The sequence below is a fragment of the Podarcis bocagei genome (assembly GCF_964188305.1).
Source record: "Podarcis bocagei genome assembly, chromosome: 14".
Taxonomy (NCBI): Eukaryota; Metazoa; Chordata; class Lepidosauria; order Squamata; family Lacertidae; genus Podarcis; species Podarcis bocagei.
In genome coordinates, this window is record NC_138139.1 from 29536874 (window position 1) to 29553887 (window position 17014).

Genomic DNA, 17014 nt, shown 5'->3' on the forward strand with positions numbered 1-17014 from the left:
AGTATGCCATCGCCATCTTATGCTGAGCAGTTTCCAGGTTTTGCAGAGTGTGTGATGCTGCTTATAGAGCCACATATATTTATTTATGGAAAGCAAACCCACAGCTCCTTCAGGGAAATTGCTTTCCCATCCTTCTTCCGTTCAAATAGCATTCGGGGCATTTGCATTTAAAGCTAGCTCACTGAGCATGCTGTCTGTGAACCAAGCTTGTGAATTAACCTTACGGCTTTCCCCCCCCTGGGCTTTCTATAGGAAAAGAAAATTGTTCTGACATATTTTGCTCCAACTCCTGAAGCCTGCAAGCACCTCTGGAAATGTGGGATTGAAAATCAAGCCTTTTATAAGTAAGCATGAAATAAATTTCCCCAGGATTAATTTTGTCCATGGGGCAGTTGTGATCATTCCCAGCAGCCGCTGACAGTGTTGGGTGTGGATGTGGAAACATGCCTGGGCAAACTGTGTATATGCGGGGGGGGGGGGCTGCTCTGAATGTGGATTGCCCCCCTCCTTTCTGCAAAAAAACAACAAAACTACTTGCAGGAAGGGATCAGGCCTGCTTTCCTGCCAGCTTCCTTTTCACTTCTGCCTAGGCCACCCCACTTTTAGCTGCAGTTTGGATCTAGGGCAAGGTGTAGGCTGACTGGGTGTTGCAAGAATATCTTGGCCCCAGAAAGTTTCTGACCAGCAACTGAACAGCCAGCTTGAGAAGTAACTAAGGAACAATGGGCCAGAAACATGGACTATTTGTGAAGAGGCGTTTCATCTCTAGTAGCCCCCAAACAGAATCCTTTGTTCTCTCCCTCTAATTTGGTGTTTTGCTTATAAAATAGAAGGTTGCTTTCTCTAGTGTGCTTCCTTGTAGTCGGTGGGCTGCAAGAAAATGTGTGCTGCTTTGTTCTGTTTGGGTAAGCTGCAATCAGGCTGTCTCATTTCTCATTATATTAACATGAAGCACAGCTGCCGTTTTGCTTCACAAATCTTTTTGCTTCTTTTCCAGATGAATAGCAGCACTGGTACATTGTCTTCTGCTTATGCATCCCCAGAAACCAGATGATGGATGCAATTAAGACCGCTCTGTTCTGTCCTTGATCCCCTCTATACAGAACCAGTGCCTCACCCAAAGCAACCCTCCTAAAGATTCTAGGCTAGGGGCTCTTCCAGACAACCTGTTTGTTGAGCTAAAATGTGTGTGGAAGTTTATACAACACCCACTGTGAGCATTCACTCTCTGTTTGCGTGGAGGTTGTATGATGCTATGTGATGTCCCACTTAACCCACACTTTCCAGTGCATTTTCTCAAAACTTTCCTTACCACCACCCCCAGAAGCTGGGTTTGCTTTATAACAGCACAAAATCTACTTTAATTACATGACTGAAATTTACTTGTGTACCTGCAAAATAGTGGCAGTGTGGAAGCAGCCAGAACCCGTATCCTTATCTAAAAAGCAAGCCCATTCCTCCTCCTAGTTGCTGATCAGCTCCAGCAGTTTGGTAGCAGTGAGGTGTCAACCCCAAGCCTCCTGTGCACGCCCAGTTACTTCTAGGTGAGGAAGATTGGGCGGAATGTTTTTCTAGCCGATAATGTTCCATTGTGGATCTCACTGAAGGAGAGACTTTTGCATTTGCTTTACCACTCTGGATCAGTTTGCACCTCTTTCTCCTCTGCAGCTAAGTTACCTCACTCTCTGAAATTGAGTCTGAAATTCAGACATGAGCCTGAAATTCATGCATAGGCACTGCAGGGTGGGCAACAAGTGCAGTGGCTACTAGCCATGATGGCTGTGTTCTGCCTCCACACTTGGAAGTGGCAATGCTTCTGAATGTTGGTTGCTGGGAACATCAGGAGGGGGAAGTTGCTGTTAGGTCCTCTTGGTGAGTTTCCCATTGGGGCATCTGGTTCTGGTTGACCACTGTGGCAGCAGGATGCTGGACTAGATAGGGTTGTTGGCCTGATCCTGCAGGCTCTTTTTATATTCTCATGTCCAGACCCTTCGCTTTGACTTGGAATGCAAAAAAAGGGGGAAGTCAAGAGCAGCTTCTGGAGGAGTAAAGATGCCAAGTTAAAAAACTGTTCACCTTGGACACTGGCAGGAGTACCAAACCGAGGGGAGCGCAAGGGCTTCTTGTATCTCTCTACTTGCTCCCAGAGCAGGAGCTTTGACATCATTTCCAACAAAGTCTGCCAGCAGAATGCTGTCAAAACCCAAGTTATGGGCCTTCTGCCAACGCCTGCTTTTTTGTTTCAGGTTGGAGAAGTCAAGCCAAGTCCGCACTGTGTCCAGCAGTAACCTATTTTTCAAAGGGAGTCGGTTCCGATACAGGTAAATAATGACCGTAAGTAGCAGTTACTGGGTATGTTCTTGGATGCTTCCTCTGGGTGGCTTGAGGAACGAGTCTGTTATAAGTTCAGCTGTGTTGAATTTGAGATAAAATTATCGGGCCAGATCCAACTAACTGGCCCTGCCAGTGCGATAGGAGCTCCTTCTAGCTTAGCTCACAATTGGCTGTGGAGGGAGGTTGGGAGAACCCCCAGAACAGCACACGGGGTTGTGGCGGGTATCATTTCATCAGGCAAGTTAAAATGCTGGTGCTGACTAAACAGTTGGAAGAGGGTGAGGTTGGATTCCTCCCTAAGGCAAGGCTGCTCATCTGATGTTCCCGATATAATGCAGGGATTCAAGAGGTGCCTTCCCCTTTGTTTTCTGAGCGAGCTGTTTTGTTGTATGCCAGAATTTAAATGTGAGGTGTAGTGGTTATAGAGTGCTAGAGTAGGACCTGGGAGACCAGGGTTGGTACCCTCACTCGTCCATGGGACATGCTGGGTGTCCTTGGGCTATGTCACTGCCTCTTGGCCTAACCTACTTCAGAAGGTTGTTGCAAAGTTAAACTGGGGGAGAGCCACAAAGCCGCCTTGATGAAAGGTGGGATATAAATACAGTAAGTAAAAATCTGAAATAAAAGGACTGCCGTAGCTGGGCCAAATTCTGCTTCCATGCACTCTAGTGCACAGCCAAGAAGCAAAAGCCAGTAATAGGTGACAAGGAAAGTGCTGCAGGAAAGGCCATGCAACAAGGGAAGGAAAACAACGTAACTTTTCGAAGTAAATAGCACAGCCGATATACTGGGGGTGTCCTTTCTGCTCATTGAATGGGTCTGCCAGGAAGGATGGCTTTTCTTTTGAGCTTCAAGCAAGTCCGATTCCTCTGTCTATAGCAGGCAAAAGTTGCTAGCAGAAACTCTGGAGGGGGAAAGGGTGGTTTCTGCTATTGTCACGGCTTCTGTTCTCCAACCACTTTCAGTGGCCGAGTTGCAAAAGAAGTGATGGAGTCTAGTGCCAAGATCAAGAGGGAGCCTCCAGAAATACACAGGTAAGGCTCAGCAGAGGCAGCTTGGAAGACAAGCTGTGGGCTCACCTGCGAGAAGCCACGCTGGCTGCAGCTGGTGGCAGTTCAGTAACAAATGGGGGGGCAGCTTCCCCATCTCTCTTCCCCATAGAGGAAGATCCATAGCTCAGTTGCAAAGCATCCAGAAAGCCCCATATTCAATCTCCAGGTTGGGCTGGTGAGCCATTGCCACCAGTCAGTGTAGTCCTGGCCTGAACGAACCAGTGGTCTGACCCAGTATAAGCAGACTGTTCCTCTGCTAGTTGCAAAATCCACCCGGGATGTGTTTTCCAGCTCTACCCCTGCATTTTCTGGAAGGGGCCATTTCCTGGGTTTGGCTCATAATCTTAAAGAGGCTCGCCTCTGATTCTGAATGGAAGGCTGCATTCCCAACACCGTTTTGTGTGCTTCCTTTCTGTAGGGCAGGGCTGGTTCCTAGCCGTAGCTGTCCTTCCATCACTCATGGGCCACGGCTAAGCAGCGTCCCCAGAACTCGAAGGAGAGCTGTGCACATCTCTATCATGGAAGGTGAGGTCTGGACACAATTGTGACTTCGTGTAGCTTTGCAGCACACTCTCCAGATTTAATCTCTCTTCTGAACAAAGCCAAGGGCACATTTGTACATTCGCCTCCCTTGGGGTGTTAGGATGGTCTTTGGGCTACAAGCTCCTCATCCGTTGTTAATCTTTTCTCGGAATGGAATCTGAGTCTATTTTGTGGAACTACTGTAGTTACCGGGGGCGAGGAGCGTTATTTTAAATGTGATTTCAGTTTCAGTCTTAATGAAAGAGACATTCACAAATGCCAGGTTTGCCTTTCCACTGAGTCCTTTCGTATGTGCTGTATCACTCTCTTGTGGCCAAATTGGGAGGCAGCTGTCTCAAGTGATTTATGGAACGCAAGGACAGGAGACTGTTTCATATGCACTTATGCTAATTTCCGTAGGGAGGGCTGGCCAGCTCCATGCATTGTTATTCTGCTGGTGTATGGTTTTAGAATGCTGTGTGCTTGCTACAAATGCTTTGCCACCTGCATCTTAATGGGGAAAGGCAAAATCCTGTGCAAGATTGACCCTTTTAAATGAAATTTCTCACATGGCTGTGGAAGGGTTTCTCCCCTTCTACACATACAGCAGACTAGCTAAAGGTGGACCCCTGGCAAGGCCCCATGGAGGAAATTAAAAGCCGATCTGCATCAGGGTTGCACCTGCTAAACTGAGCTCGGGAGTTTAATGTCTGAAGTTGGGTCAGTGTCAAGAGCAAGACCCAAGGTGAAGCCAGAGGCTGCTTCATGGGTATACTGCCAGTTTCTGTAGTGTCCTTTGGGCTACAAAAAGGCAGTTTTTATGTAGAGCCAGCTTCATCTAAGCAGTTCCACTAATGGGAGATCCAACACAAAGGGCTCTGGCTAATGCAATGGGGCTTTCCCCCCCCCCCCACCTGAACAGCATACAGGAAGGTGGGAAAGGAGGTGGTTCCATCAGGCAGGTGGAAATGCTAGCACTGATGGAACCTTTTAGCAAGATGCTGGATTTTTAACTTGCGAAACGAGATAGCCCTCTTTTATCTGTTGTACAACCACAATGGGTAAAATCTGGCAGATTTTATCAGCCAAGCAAGTTATTCCCCCAATTAAAAAGTGTCACTCCCTAGGGCCTATGCGAACAGTGTGCAATGGTGTGTACTGTGCCACTAACATGATAGGCCTAACTAAAAGAGTAGAAAAATTTAAAAACCTTGAACTTTAAAGGGCAGTCTGGGCTGTTGCAAATTCACCCAGGCCACAACTTCTGAACCAGGTAAGCAGTAAAGATTATGTGCAATCACTTGTGGTGCTCCATGCACCCCCATTTTCTCCATGTGTTTTAGCTCCACGTCACTTCTTCTCAAGGTTGGGGCAACATTGAAGCTACTAGCCATGAATGCTGGGCTCCACTTCCAGCGCTGAAGGCAATGTGCCTCTGAATACTAGCTGCCGGGAATCACAAATGAGATAAGCACTGCTGTTGCACACAGGTTCTATTTTCAGGTGTCCCTTAACGGGCATCTGGTTGGATACTAAGAGAACAGGATTCTGGACCAGAAGGCCCCCCTTTGGCCTGCTTTTCTTATGTGACCAATTCTATCATCATAGAAGTGCTGCAGAGAGGCTGTGTAGACCACCTAGCCTTGCAGACATGGCTGCCCAGCAAATAACAGCCCTCCTCCTAAAACACACAACTGGTTCCATTGTTGAGTCGCTCCTTTCATCAAAATGTTTCCAACCAAAATCTACCTTTAATTTAAGGCCATGAGATCTAGGTCTGCTCTCTGGGCCAGAACAGAATAAGCCATTGATATGAAAGCCTTCAGAGATGCTCTCAGCCTGCTCAGGGCAGTGACAGCCATTTCTTTCTTTTGGGAAGGAGAATCCAGCCAGGAAGCCTCCAGGTGTTCACAAACATGCCCTAAATTTGCTTACCATACAGATGAGGAATTTTTGGAGTTTCAGATTTTGGGAATATGCAACCGATTTCCACCAAACCACTAAAAAGCACAAGCCTGCATTGTGCTTGAATTTCTGGCATTCAGAACCACTGAAGAGGAATCTAAGGAATGTTTTGAATTAGGTTGCCGAAGGTTAACTTCCTCCAGGATTCTTCTGAACCTGGCCAGATTATAGCCCTCACTTCCATGTTCAATTTACAGTGATATCTTGATCTTGGGATAAACAGTATTTTATATTGAAAGCCCAACTTCCGTGTCTCCATGCTGAGGCTGGCTAATGCGTTGGCGACTCCCCTCATCTTTCTCCATAGCCAGCCCCTTTCTTCCTCTCTCCCTCCCTCTCTCCAGGGCTTGAGTGTTTGCGGGACAGTGCCCACTCCACCCCAGTACGGTCAGCCTCCCATGGCGATGCCTTCCTGCCGCATTCACGGGCCTACCGGGCCGAGAGCAGCGAGCGTGTGACCATCATTTCGGACGAGATCTACAGTCCCTCGGACAGCGTCCTTCCCACGCCGGTAGCTGAGCAGAGCCTTGAGCTGATGCTGCTCTCCAGGCAGATCAACGGAGCCCCTTGCAGCATAGAGGAAGAAAAGGAGTCTGAGGCCAACACGCCCACGGTGGCCGAGGCCGAGGAGCTGGGGAGGGAGCTCCGAGCCTTGTGCCAGGGTGTGGGCAGCGGTGGCGGAGCCCAAGCAGAACAGGTGAATAAGTTTGTTTTCAGTGTCCTCCGTTTGCTCCTTGTGACCGGTGGGCTCCTCTTTGTTTTGCTCCTCCTCCTGATCATCCTTACCGAGTCTGACCTTGACATTGCCTTTTTCCGTGATATTCGCCAGACCCCCGAGTTTGAACAATTCCATTATCAATACTTTTGTCCCCTCAGGCGATGGTTTGCCTGCAAAATCCGCTCCGTGCTCAGCCTACTCATTGACACCTGAAGGCAGGACTCCTCCTAGTAACTAGCCAGGTGGATTGCAGAAGATCCCTGCTACCCATTCCCAGAAAAATGGGACACATCGTGGCACCATCGGCACATAAAATAAGTCCTCCTTTCATGAATCAAAGTAAACAGCGGCCTAGGAGAGTTGTTTCCAAGCAGAAGAAAGGGATAAGACTTTCTCACATGCGCCAGATTCAAACAATGCCCATTTCTTTACACGTCCTCTTCCTGGAAGTGTCTTCAACTGGTTTGCTTTCCAACTTTTAAATTATTCTGCACTCTTCCAAGTTTAATTTTAAGCTTTCCTAGAGGTGGCCATTTCAAAAATTTCAAGTAAAGAGAGTTTATTTTATTACTATTGATTATTGCATTAAGTGCCAGCCTCCAGCTAGGACACTAGTTCAAGAAGGCAGCGTCATTTTATGCAGGAGCTTTTGTAATGGTGCTACTGAGTTGTAACTTTAGTATTTTATTATTCTGTTAAAACTGCCACTGTGTACAGCACTACCACCTTAAACATAGTCTTGCTATTTTACCAATCAAACTTCTGGCTTAATCTGGAATTTTGAAGGTGGGGGCAGGGGGGATTAAGGTTCTGACACCATATGGTCACCCAAACACACTCAATTCTTTATAAGCAATAGGTAAGGCACGAGACAAGGAGGCAGCAACGAGGTGTAAATCTAATTCTTCCCCCTAGCATTGAAAAGTGTGACTAGGAGAAACCTGTCCTTTGTGAATTTCAACTTCTGACCTTTAGGATCCCAGAAATGCAGTTTTTCTTAGAGCAGTAACGTCCCCATATAAAGCAAGAGTTAGTATATGGGGGAAATAAATATATGTATTTGATTATACTTGACCGAGTCTTGCTGTATTTAGTAGTAGTGATCATATCCAATTTCTTTGAAAGACATTTTGCCTCAGAAAGCTGTACTTGTTTTTGTACTACAAAAGAACAAACTTGTTTCAACCTATATATTTTAAGAACAAAATGCTATTTTGTTAACGAGCAAACCAAGTCTTTTTTACTTTATGAATTAGGTGAATATAGTGTGGTATTCAAAGTGATTGGTGGTAAACAAAATATGATGGCTGTTTTTAGGATGGAATTTGAGCATCAAGCTAACCCATTCATAACTTCTGGAGGAAGGAAAATGGGTTACCTTGTGCCATTAAAACGATGGAGAACTTAAGGATGTGGGGGAAGTAGCACTGGAATGAAAACACATAGAACAATCTGACCCACACGTTTCCATCCTGAAGGCAATTCAGAAATTTTTTTCCTACTTTTTGTCTTGTGATGTGGATAGTCTAATCTAAAAGCCTGACAAATAGCAGCTCATTTGTAAAAGGAGCAATAAATTTTAAACATGGTGAGAGTACTCACCAAGATGAGCAGAGCAAGAGAATGAAATCAGACTGGCAAGTGTTTTATTTCATCTCAGGGAGAGATTTCAAGTCACTTGGGAATCTAAATCAGAAATATTTCAAGAGGCTGGTTTCATTTATCTTGTCTCTGACTTGGCTACTACAATTTTCAGCAGGCACACAAGCCCTTCAAGTTCACGCAGAACTGAAGCACTGCCAGGACTTGCCCAATGGGAGGGTGCGTGGATAGGCGTGGGAATCTCAAGCACCAATTTCCTTTCCAAGTTCAGTTACACTCTGCCCACAGCTGGTCATTCATCATTTGGGGGGGAAAAAGAGCACAATGACACTATTAGCAATACACTAAATATTGGCAAAGGTTACTGGACGCAGACTGGGGTGTGGGTGTGGGTGTACGGTACACTAGAAAAGGATTCCCTGTTATTTGAACACATCGTGGAAGTGCTACAAGGATCTGTTTGATTACTGACCATTAACTGCAACTGCCAGCTTGGAAGTCACAAGAGCCAAGAGAGACTTTGGCTTTCACTTTTGCTTATACAGGTACATAAAAACAAACTTTTGAATGCCTGCCAGGAAGATACAAGGGATAGATTTTACAAGGATACACACTGTTTTATGCAACACAGCAACAAAATTAACTTCTAGTGTAGTGTTCCTACCTCAGTCTGTAGTAAACGATGCTTCTATGCAGTGAGTGAAAAGTCTTAATTTTAACATTCTCCATCCCAGATAACGATGCAGTATTTATTTCATGTTTTAATGTTGGTATTGTTGATCATGCCACACACCTGTCCTGTTATCTGTAACTATTTTGTACAATGGACATTTTCATTTTCAAAGTGGACAACTTAAGAATACTGATGGTGGCTTTAGATAGTTATTTTACTTTTTTAAAAATTCTGGCCACAATCCTAGAGTTAAGGTCTCCCGTGCACTTTCATTTCTCTGGGGCTTGCACTGCAGAACCTCTTCCTAATGGATTGTGTCTCGTTTTTGCCAAATGTTTTATCCTGAAAACTTTCCAGCTGGCAACTGAAAAAAAGTCATTTTTCCTGTTTTGCCCCATGTTACGTTTCATGTTTCACTTACTACTAAGTTGTTCCTGGTCTCATTGTATAAACTGTGGTGGTTTCCATAGGTTGCTGTATCAGAGGAAACAAACTCTTAATAAGGACTAGCGTACTGCATATTTAAAAGCAGTAGAAGTAAGTTACCTGAAAATGTGAATTTTAGTTTTCATAACAATATAGACGTTAACCTTTCATGTGCCAAATGCTGTGTTACATTTTCCCTTCAAAATAATGTACCTTTTTTCTACATATTCAACCTGTAGTTAGCATAAATCATTGGTGCCATATAGAAGTATTTTTAAATTTAAATAAATATTTAATTATGATGAAAATGTTCTCTGTTGAGTAAATTGATGCTTCTGCTCATGTGACATGTCTGCTTAGACAATTCCCGAAATGCTACCTGCTACTGTGGAAAATTTCTTTCAACCTCTCTGTCCTTAAAGTTTTCAGAACTTGAATGCTTAACCAACTTAAATTGGATATATATATTTTTGCTGCCAGATCATCCATATGATTTTGGTACAACCACCACATGATGCTACACAGATTCCAAAGCATTTATTGTGCGTACTTTTAAAAAGTTGAACATGACGAGCAGGTCTAACACTGATTCATTTACTATGAATGCTTCCCTGGTGTAAGGTGCCATCTGGTGTTACTACACACCAGACATAATTGCATTTTCCATCTTGCAACGATGCATAAGCATTATTAACATGCTGCTTATGTTCAAGTTAGTGGGTGTTAAGAGAAAGCCTGTACCTTCTCACCACTCTTGATACACACCAAAACACCCCTTTGATCTCAGAATAATTGTTAGCAATTGACCTCTGAATTAAACATGATCTAGTACACAGCCTGCTCTGTAGATTTTTAAGCCACTATGAATGAACTTAAATATATTGAAACCATTTAACAGTTTCACATAAACAACCTTGCAGAAACCTGCAATAAGTCACTGCATTTGAATAACAAGGCTAGCCTTATTTATTTCTGTTATCACTTAGAAAGTTTTGAAATTGAATATATTTGTCTTTCTCCAGGGACAAAGTCCTAACACAACCAAAATGCAACTCATACTCTTTGTTACCTGAAGGTTCAACATTCTCTTCAGCTTTTTTTCACTCTTTAAAAACATGGAGGCGGCCACTAGAGTTACCACCTGCAAGAATGTACCTGGTAGGATGCCAGGTATTGATGGAACAAACAGAGCCAAGGTAGTCTTCGCTGAGGAAGGAATGCACCAAATCTCCTGTCGCATGAAAGGCTTCAATTTGCCTTGGTCGAGACATACTCCCCACCACAAAGCAGTCATCCCTCTTTGGGTCCCAAATAGCTCTGAACCTTGTGAGCCACCTTCCCGTGTAGTTATTATGCCTATTCAGAAAGGGGAAGGGGGGGGAGAGAAATAGTTAAGATTCATCTACATCGCTGCCTTCCAGTTGTTCTGCACAGCAACATGCCAGCAGCTCTAGCCAACTCAACTGAATGATGTTAAGGCTGATGGGGAGTTGTAGTCCAAAACATCTGGAGGGCACTAGGTGGGGAGGGATGATCTAGAAAACCAGGGTTCTTAAATCTGATGCACATGCTCTCTAATGGAAAAACCACTCTGCTACGGTCAAATATTGTGTTTTGCTCACTGTGATCTCATAATCCCCTCCACCAAACTTGAATCTTAGCACCAGAGCAAATCCTATTCTAACTCACCTGATAGTTGTGAGAACAGGGACTGAAGATGATATACATGTGGTTTCAAAGATCCTGCAAGAGACAAAAAGTGGGGGCTTTAAAAAAAACCCTAAATAGTCGATTTAGCCCCCCAAAAAACTACTTATTTACTTATTCAAATCCAGCATGAGGATCAACAGGAAACTTTATCAAAGAGTTCAAGGACACAGTCCAGTCAGGCAAAAACACTCAAGGAAGGTGTGTTGCCTGAGGACAATCCTGAGGGCCACATTTAGCTCCCTACCCTCTGGTTTAGACTATGTAAACAATTATATTGCAAGGGGTCTCCCTACTGCTCATTGAGTGAAAATATGCTATAGATTTCTAAATACAAGCAAGTATTTTGAGGTAGATTTTTTAAAAGGTCATAAGCAAGGGCCCACACACCTCAATGCAAAATATTTAATTGCCGTAACTCAGCCATACACATCTCTCACAGAATCTCCTACATTTGTTTCCAACAATGGTCAGCAAGACGCATGAGTTCCAAACCTCTCCCACCCTTGGCAATATACTGCCTCTGAACATGGTAGGATCTACAGCAGCCCTATGTTTCAACAGTCCTATTAACTTGCTCAATTCCACTACTGATGCCATATAAGCCACGGGCCACAGCCAAGTCTCACGGCAGCAAATTCAGTTATCTGTGAAAAAGGACTTTCACAGGAGGAAATTGTTAATACAAAAGCCAGCTCCCTTCCCACTCTCACATACCTCAATGTATCGTCAGCACAAGTAGTCAGCACCCTGTTGCCAGTCACAGGTGAAAAATAAGCAGAAGCAACACTCTTGGTGTGCCCGGCAAGAGAGACCACGGGCTTGCTGCCACTCGCCTTCAGGTGCCGAACATCATAAATATCAACATCCCTGCGGCATAAATGGGAACGTTAAGACTTTCATCCTGGGTGTCTCTTCAGTGGCTCGGAGGATGTCCTGAATGGGACATCTCCCAATGGACTATCCAGCTAATCTATTAGACTTCCTGTCTCTTGTGGTGGTGAGAGCTCCTCACACATCAAGGGGAAAAGGCCATTGAAAACATAAAACCCTGCAGGTGTCAAACAAAATACTGGGACAAACTGCACTTAAGAAAATGAGAAACCACTGTATCAATATGGGGGTGGGGGGAATAACAGAATTTGAGGACGATTCCACTGTTTGCTTACAATCGAGACAATAATTATTTGGGGAAGGAAAAAGTCATGGGATGTCCCTGTGTGTACCCCTGTTTCCCTTTTGGCCTATAAATTGCAGATCTGTTTGATTTTATGTTCTTGATATCATAAACATATAAAAGTATCTTAATACACTGGTACGAATTCTGAGTGAAACAAGTTTCCTCCTATGAGAGAGATCAGGTGGTTAACGGGAGCTGCTCAGAATATACACTCACTTCCTCCTCCCATTGTGGATGAGTTACCAGATGCCATGCTAAAGCTCAGAGGAGACCTCATGCCTAAGGTTCCGCAGAACCCATGAGACCACATCTCTGAATCGGTGCCCACTTTCTGGCTCAAAGGGGAGCACTGTTTCTGCCTATGCTGTGTTCTCAAGACCAGGAGTCTGCTGGATCAAGATCCACAGCAGTCCAAGGTGCTGCTCCCTCTTTGCTTCGGGGTGTGGAGGTGGGGCGAGTATCCGTCCTGGCTGGTGGATTCATTGGTCCCTAAGTGTGCAGTGTGGGTGGGTGCATTGCCCTTCTTTGGCAACAGTCGCTTTTCTCCTCTTCCTTTCTCTCATTGCAATTAGATGTCCACGGGAAATGAAAACACAGGGAAAGCAAAAGGAAGTGCCAAAACTTTTTTAAAAGTTTTGAAGTAAGGGAGGGAGAAAACTACTACTCTCAACTGTCTGCTACAGCTTTTTTCAACCAGTCTGTGAGGTCGCAAGTTCCTCGAGAGATTGTGATGCTAGCTAGCATGCTGGGTACAGCTCTCTGACATCACCTCCTCTCTTGTAACTCCTAATTTCCATGGCCATTCAGGCTCCCCTGCAACCATGGGGTCCTAGGGCCTTCCCATATTTATGTCCCTCTGCCAAGGCTGAGATTGGGAATTTTGCTTCTGTTTATCCAGGGCTCGAACGAAGTGAAGAGTTTTTATCTACCACTGTGTTAAATGAGCTCCTCTTCCTCCAAAAACTGAATTCTCCAAAGGAGGGGGCAGAGAGTAATGGCTCTGCGTTCATTGGGGGAGGGGTGTCCTCACCAGGATATCCCCCTCCACTGAAGAATGTGGAGATAAAAATAAGCTTGCTCTTACAGAAAGGCTTACTCTTTCTGTAATCTCTGAAAAGCATTCATCATCTTGGAGCACGTGAAGTTCTCTCTGTGCCCCACATAAAATCTGTAAGTTTGTGCAATCTTTTACCATAGATCTATTTTCTCTGTAAATTAAAAACAGGGAAACAATGTATGTAATGCTATAATTTGTGCAGGACACTTCTTTTGGGGTGGAAATGAATTTTAAAGGGCACAGGAAAGCAAAACTACTTAAAAGATTTTAGTCAATGGCTGTGACCAGTTGTTTTGTATAACAACACTATAATCTCTTCAGAGTCCCCCCTCCCCTAAATTTAGAGAATGTCCAGAGGTCTTTGGCTTGGGAAGAATCTATTGTGACTCTAGTCCCAAGAGGAGACCTCTATTCACTTACTAGAATCACATCTCTTTGATTTCTGGGATCCAAATTCCTAATGTACTGTAACAAGCAATCGTGTATCACAGCTTGTACCTACCCTGCTCCAGCAGCTACGAAATAATGCCTGCTAAGTGGGTTGGTATGGATGGTCCTTGTCGTCTTCGAATTAAGTTCTGCGAAAAGCTCAGCGGAAGCTCCTGGCGTTCTCTGATCTACTACAGCTACCTCTCCATCCCACATTCCCACTATCAGAGTAGAGGCATCTGCAGCCAAGAAATCAAATGAGGAAAGGTTGTCCTCTTCATTTCTGTACACCTGAGAATGAGAAAGAGGTTTACTTTTAGGTGAAGTCTAAACCTATTTCAAATTACCAATTTTATGCTGATATATCACAATAGCTGTAGGATACCCTACAACTGTAGGATGATTCTCCGGCTGCCACACCATGGTTTCCTCAATCCTCTTTTCCAATTACTACAAGCACGCTTGCAGACAGACAAGATTTCCAAACGTACAGAGTTAAAAATCCTGACTTTCCCATCCCCGCCTAAGAAACTGAATTCTGCCTGTAGCAATGGATAAAAACAACAGGACACTGCCTTGTGCTATGTGGAACTGTATGTCCACTTAACCCAGTTCTGTCTATTCTGACTGGCAGTAGCTCTCTGGGGTCTCAAGCTGAGGTCATTCCTATCACCTGCTATTTGATTACCGCCCCCTCCCACCATGGCCACCCCTTTTCTTCTGGATGTGCCAAGGATTGAAGCTCAGGCTTTATGCTTGTAAAGCACGTGCTGTAATACTATGTTATGGTCCTTAATGAGACAGAAGTGAAAAGGGGAGAGTTAGAGAGCACAAGAGAGAGCTGCTGTCAGGGGTTCAGGAGCAGAGACGCAGAGAAGGGAGGAGACAGAGAGCGAGGGGGAGGAATACGAAGGAAAGATGAGTGGGGATGACGAACCGAGATCGCCGAGCTTATCCAGTGAGTCCGAGGATTCCCAGAAGGGAGCGCCAGCGGTCAGAGCAAGGGGGGAAAACAGGGGGGCACCCCAGGAAGAAGGGTCCAGAGAGGGATCAGAGAGCAGCAGTTGGAGATCGGGACCCACGTACCCAGCCGGGAGCAGCGGGGAGGAAGGGGACCAGATATCGGGTTCCGGAGGCTTTCAGAAGGAGGGAGGGCATGAGTCAGGAGTAGTCACGCCCACCTCGGGGAGCGACGAAACGATCAAGAGGAAGGTGGAGAGTTGGGCGCGCGCGCCAAGTTCAAATGTAGCGGAAGCTGGCGCAGTAAGCAGCCCAGAGAGTGAGCCAGGTCCCAAAGCCCGCCGCAAGGAGGCGGAAGGGTCAGGGGGGTCCGCGTCAGAAGAGAGTAGGAAAGAAGAGACCCCGGGGGGCAGAAGGACCCAGAGACGGAAGGAAAGGCGCAGGAGGTGGAGCAAGGCTAGGGTATTAAGCTGGTGTGCTAGAGGCGGAGACTCAGACGGGTCTTCGCCGGTCTGACCTAGAAGAAGTAGGGCTGCACATTGCAGTTTGGAAATGGAACCTGTAATCCAATAAAGACTCTTTTAACCTGAACGCTGGCTAGCGTGGTCCTATGTGAGCTGGGACTGAGTGGCAGCCCTGACAGTAAGACCCGTCTCTTTAAAGCTTCGGACACCTGATACCTCGCAGCGGAGGCAGAAGCAGCGAGAGGAGGAAATTGGTGTTTGGGAGCGAGCTCACAACGGTTGGCAGAGATGACGGAAGCAGAGAAAATTTCAGCGCTGCAACAGGCAGTGACCCAATTGAACGCGGAGGTACAGGCATCCAAGAAAAGGGAGGAGGATGCGGCAGCCGCCTACAGAGATCTCCACGCCAGGTTTGAAGCATTGGTTAAGCATGGGCAGCCAGGACCCAGACCGGAGGGGGTTGGGTTGGCACGGAGAGCAGGAGGGCTTGTGGCTCACTTCGATGGGAATTTACAACAGTACCCCAATTTTCGAGCAGACGTAATGTGCGCACTGCAACTGCTGGCGAAAGACTTTAGGGATGAGGAAGAGAAAGTGGGGTTTATACTATCCCATTTGCATGGGGATGCGAAAGCGTGGCTACGCAATTTGTGGAGGGATAAAGATCCGGCGCTTCAGAATGCAGATGCCTTTATCAAAGCGATGGATGCGTGCTTTTTATCTACCATTGACGTGGATCTTGCCCGATGGGAGATTCATGGACTGAAACAAGGGAGGGCGAGCGTACGCCAGTATCACGCCCGCTTTTTTGCGCTGGGTCAGTGCCTTAGAATGGGACCGGGATTCGCCCCCAGTCAGAGACCTCTTCTGGGAAGGTTTGAGCAGTGCTGTTAAAGACGAAATTGCGAGGGGGGAGAGGCCCCGGAGCACGCAGGAGGTGGTCCAAAGGGCGCTGACTGTGGGGGTGAGGCTGGAAGAACGTCCATGGTGCAGAGACGAAGGACGTGGAGGGCGCGAAGCAGCGAGAAGTTTCTCTTTCGTTCCCAGGGAAGCTGCGCGTGCGCAATCCACACCTCCGCCAGGAGGGGGAGTGGAACCTATGGAGGTGGGAGGCGCCAGGGCTCAGTCAGCTACCAGAGCCCCTGCACCGGCGGCAGTCAAGACTAAACCTCCTAGAGGGACCAGGAAGTGTTATATATGCGACAGCTCTCAACACTTGGCGAAAGAGTGTCCCCAGAGGAGCTCCAAGCACACTGCAGCCTCCGCAACGGTGAAAGCGGCCACGCAACACAGCGAACAACAGCAGGGAAACGACGATGTCTGGCTGGAGACAGAGGCACTGGGGCCCAGCCAGACGCATCACTGAAGCAGTCCCCAGCAATCTTGCAACCCACGGACCCCCTCCCACCCAAACCAGTAGTGCAACTCACAGCATCTCTCCAGCTGCCCGATGGCGTCACTATCGAAGTGCCGCTTTCTGTGGATTCTGGAAGCAACGCAGACTTTATAGCACAGGATTTTGTGGAGCAGCACGCTATACAGCTATTACCGGCCACTCTGCCCCTGCAAGTCGTCACAGTGGATGGTAGAGAGTTGCTGGGGGGGCAGGTGGTGAAGCAAACGCCGCCAATGGTGATGCGCCTTGGCAACCACAGGGAAGTCATCAGTTTTAACGTCACCCGCCTGTCGGACACACCCATTGTGTTGGGCATGAGTTGGCTGGACAGGCACAGTCCGACACTGGCTTGGTACCAGCGACAGCTGATCTTCGGCTCCTCTTACTGCGCAGAACACTGCATCCTGCCCGAACAGGAGGGAGAGGAGGAGGAATCACAACTGCAGTTGGGAACGTTGCAAGCAGTCCCCCACAAATACGCAGACTTTCTGGAGGTCTTCTGCGAGAAGGAGGCAGACAAGTTACCACC

General features: G+C 46.4%; 2 protein-coding genes across 12 annotated transcripts in view; one reads left to right on the forward strand and one right to left on the reverse strand.

Annotated features, from left to right (window-relative positions):
* FRMD5 (FERM domain containing 5) overlaps nt 1-8500 on the forward strand; it is a 143668-nt gene extending 135168 nt beyond the window's left edge. For 4 of the 5 annotated variants that reach the window (XM_081171165.1, XM_081171164.1, XM_081171167.1 and 1 more), the window contains 5 exons: nt 253-344; nt 2247-2321; nt 3300-3368; nt 3805-3911; nt 6218-8500. In XM_081171165.1, the coding sequence (XP_081027291.1) occupies nt 253-344; nt 2247-2321; nt 3300-3368; nt 3805-3911; nt 6218-6804 (930 nt within the window). In that variant the 3' untranslated portion in view covers nt 6805-8500. The remainder of the gene's footprint in view (nt 1-252; nt 345-2246; nt 2322-3299; nt 3369-3804; nt 3912-6217) is intronic. The other variant, XM_081171166.1, reaches the window with a different exon arrangement.
* The window catches only part of WDR76 (WD repeat domain 76), a 38024-nt gene that overhangs the window by 7638 nt on the left and 13372 nt on the right, over nt 1-17014 (reverse strand). For 2 of the 7 annotated variants that reach the window (XR_014002169.1, XM_081171153.1), the window contains exons 10-13: nt 13739-13956; nt 11717-11869; nt 10982-11035; nt 10448-10648 (exon numbers count right to left, since the gene is read on the reverse strand). Coding sequence is in view for 6 of the 7 variants with exons in the window: in XM_081171153.1 (XP_081027279.1) it covers nt 10448-10648; nt 10982-11035; nt 11717-11869; nt 13739-13956 (626 nt within the window). In the remaining variant the exon portion in view is untranslated. Of the gene's footprint in view, nt 1-8220; nt 8482-9814; nt 10649-10981; nt 11036-11716; nt 11870-13738; nt 13957-17014 lie in introns of those variants that run through there. The other 5 variants (XM_081171154.1, XM_081171151.1, XM_081171152.1 and 2 more) reach the window with 4 other exon arrangements.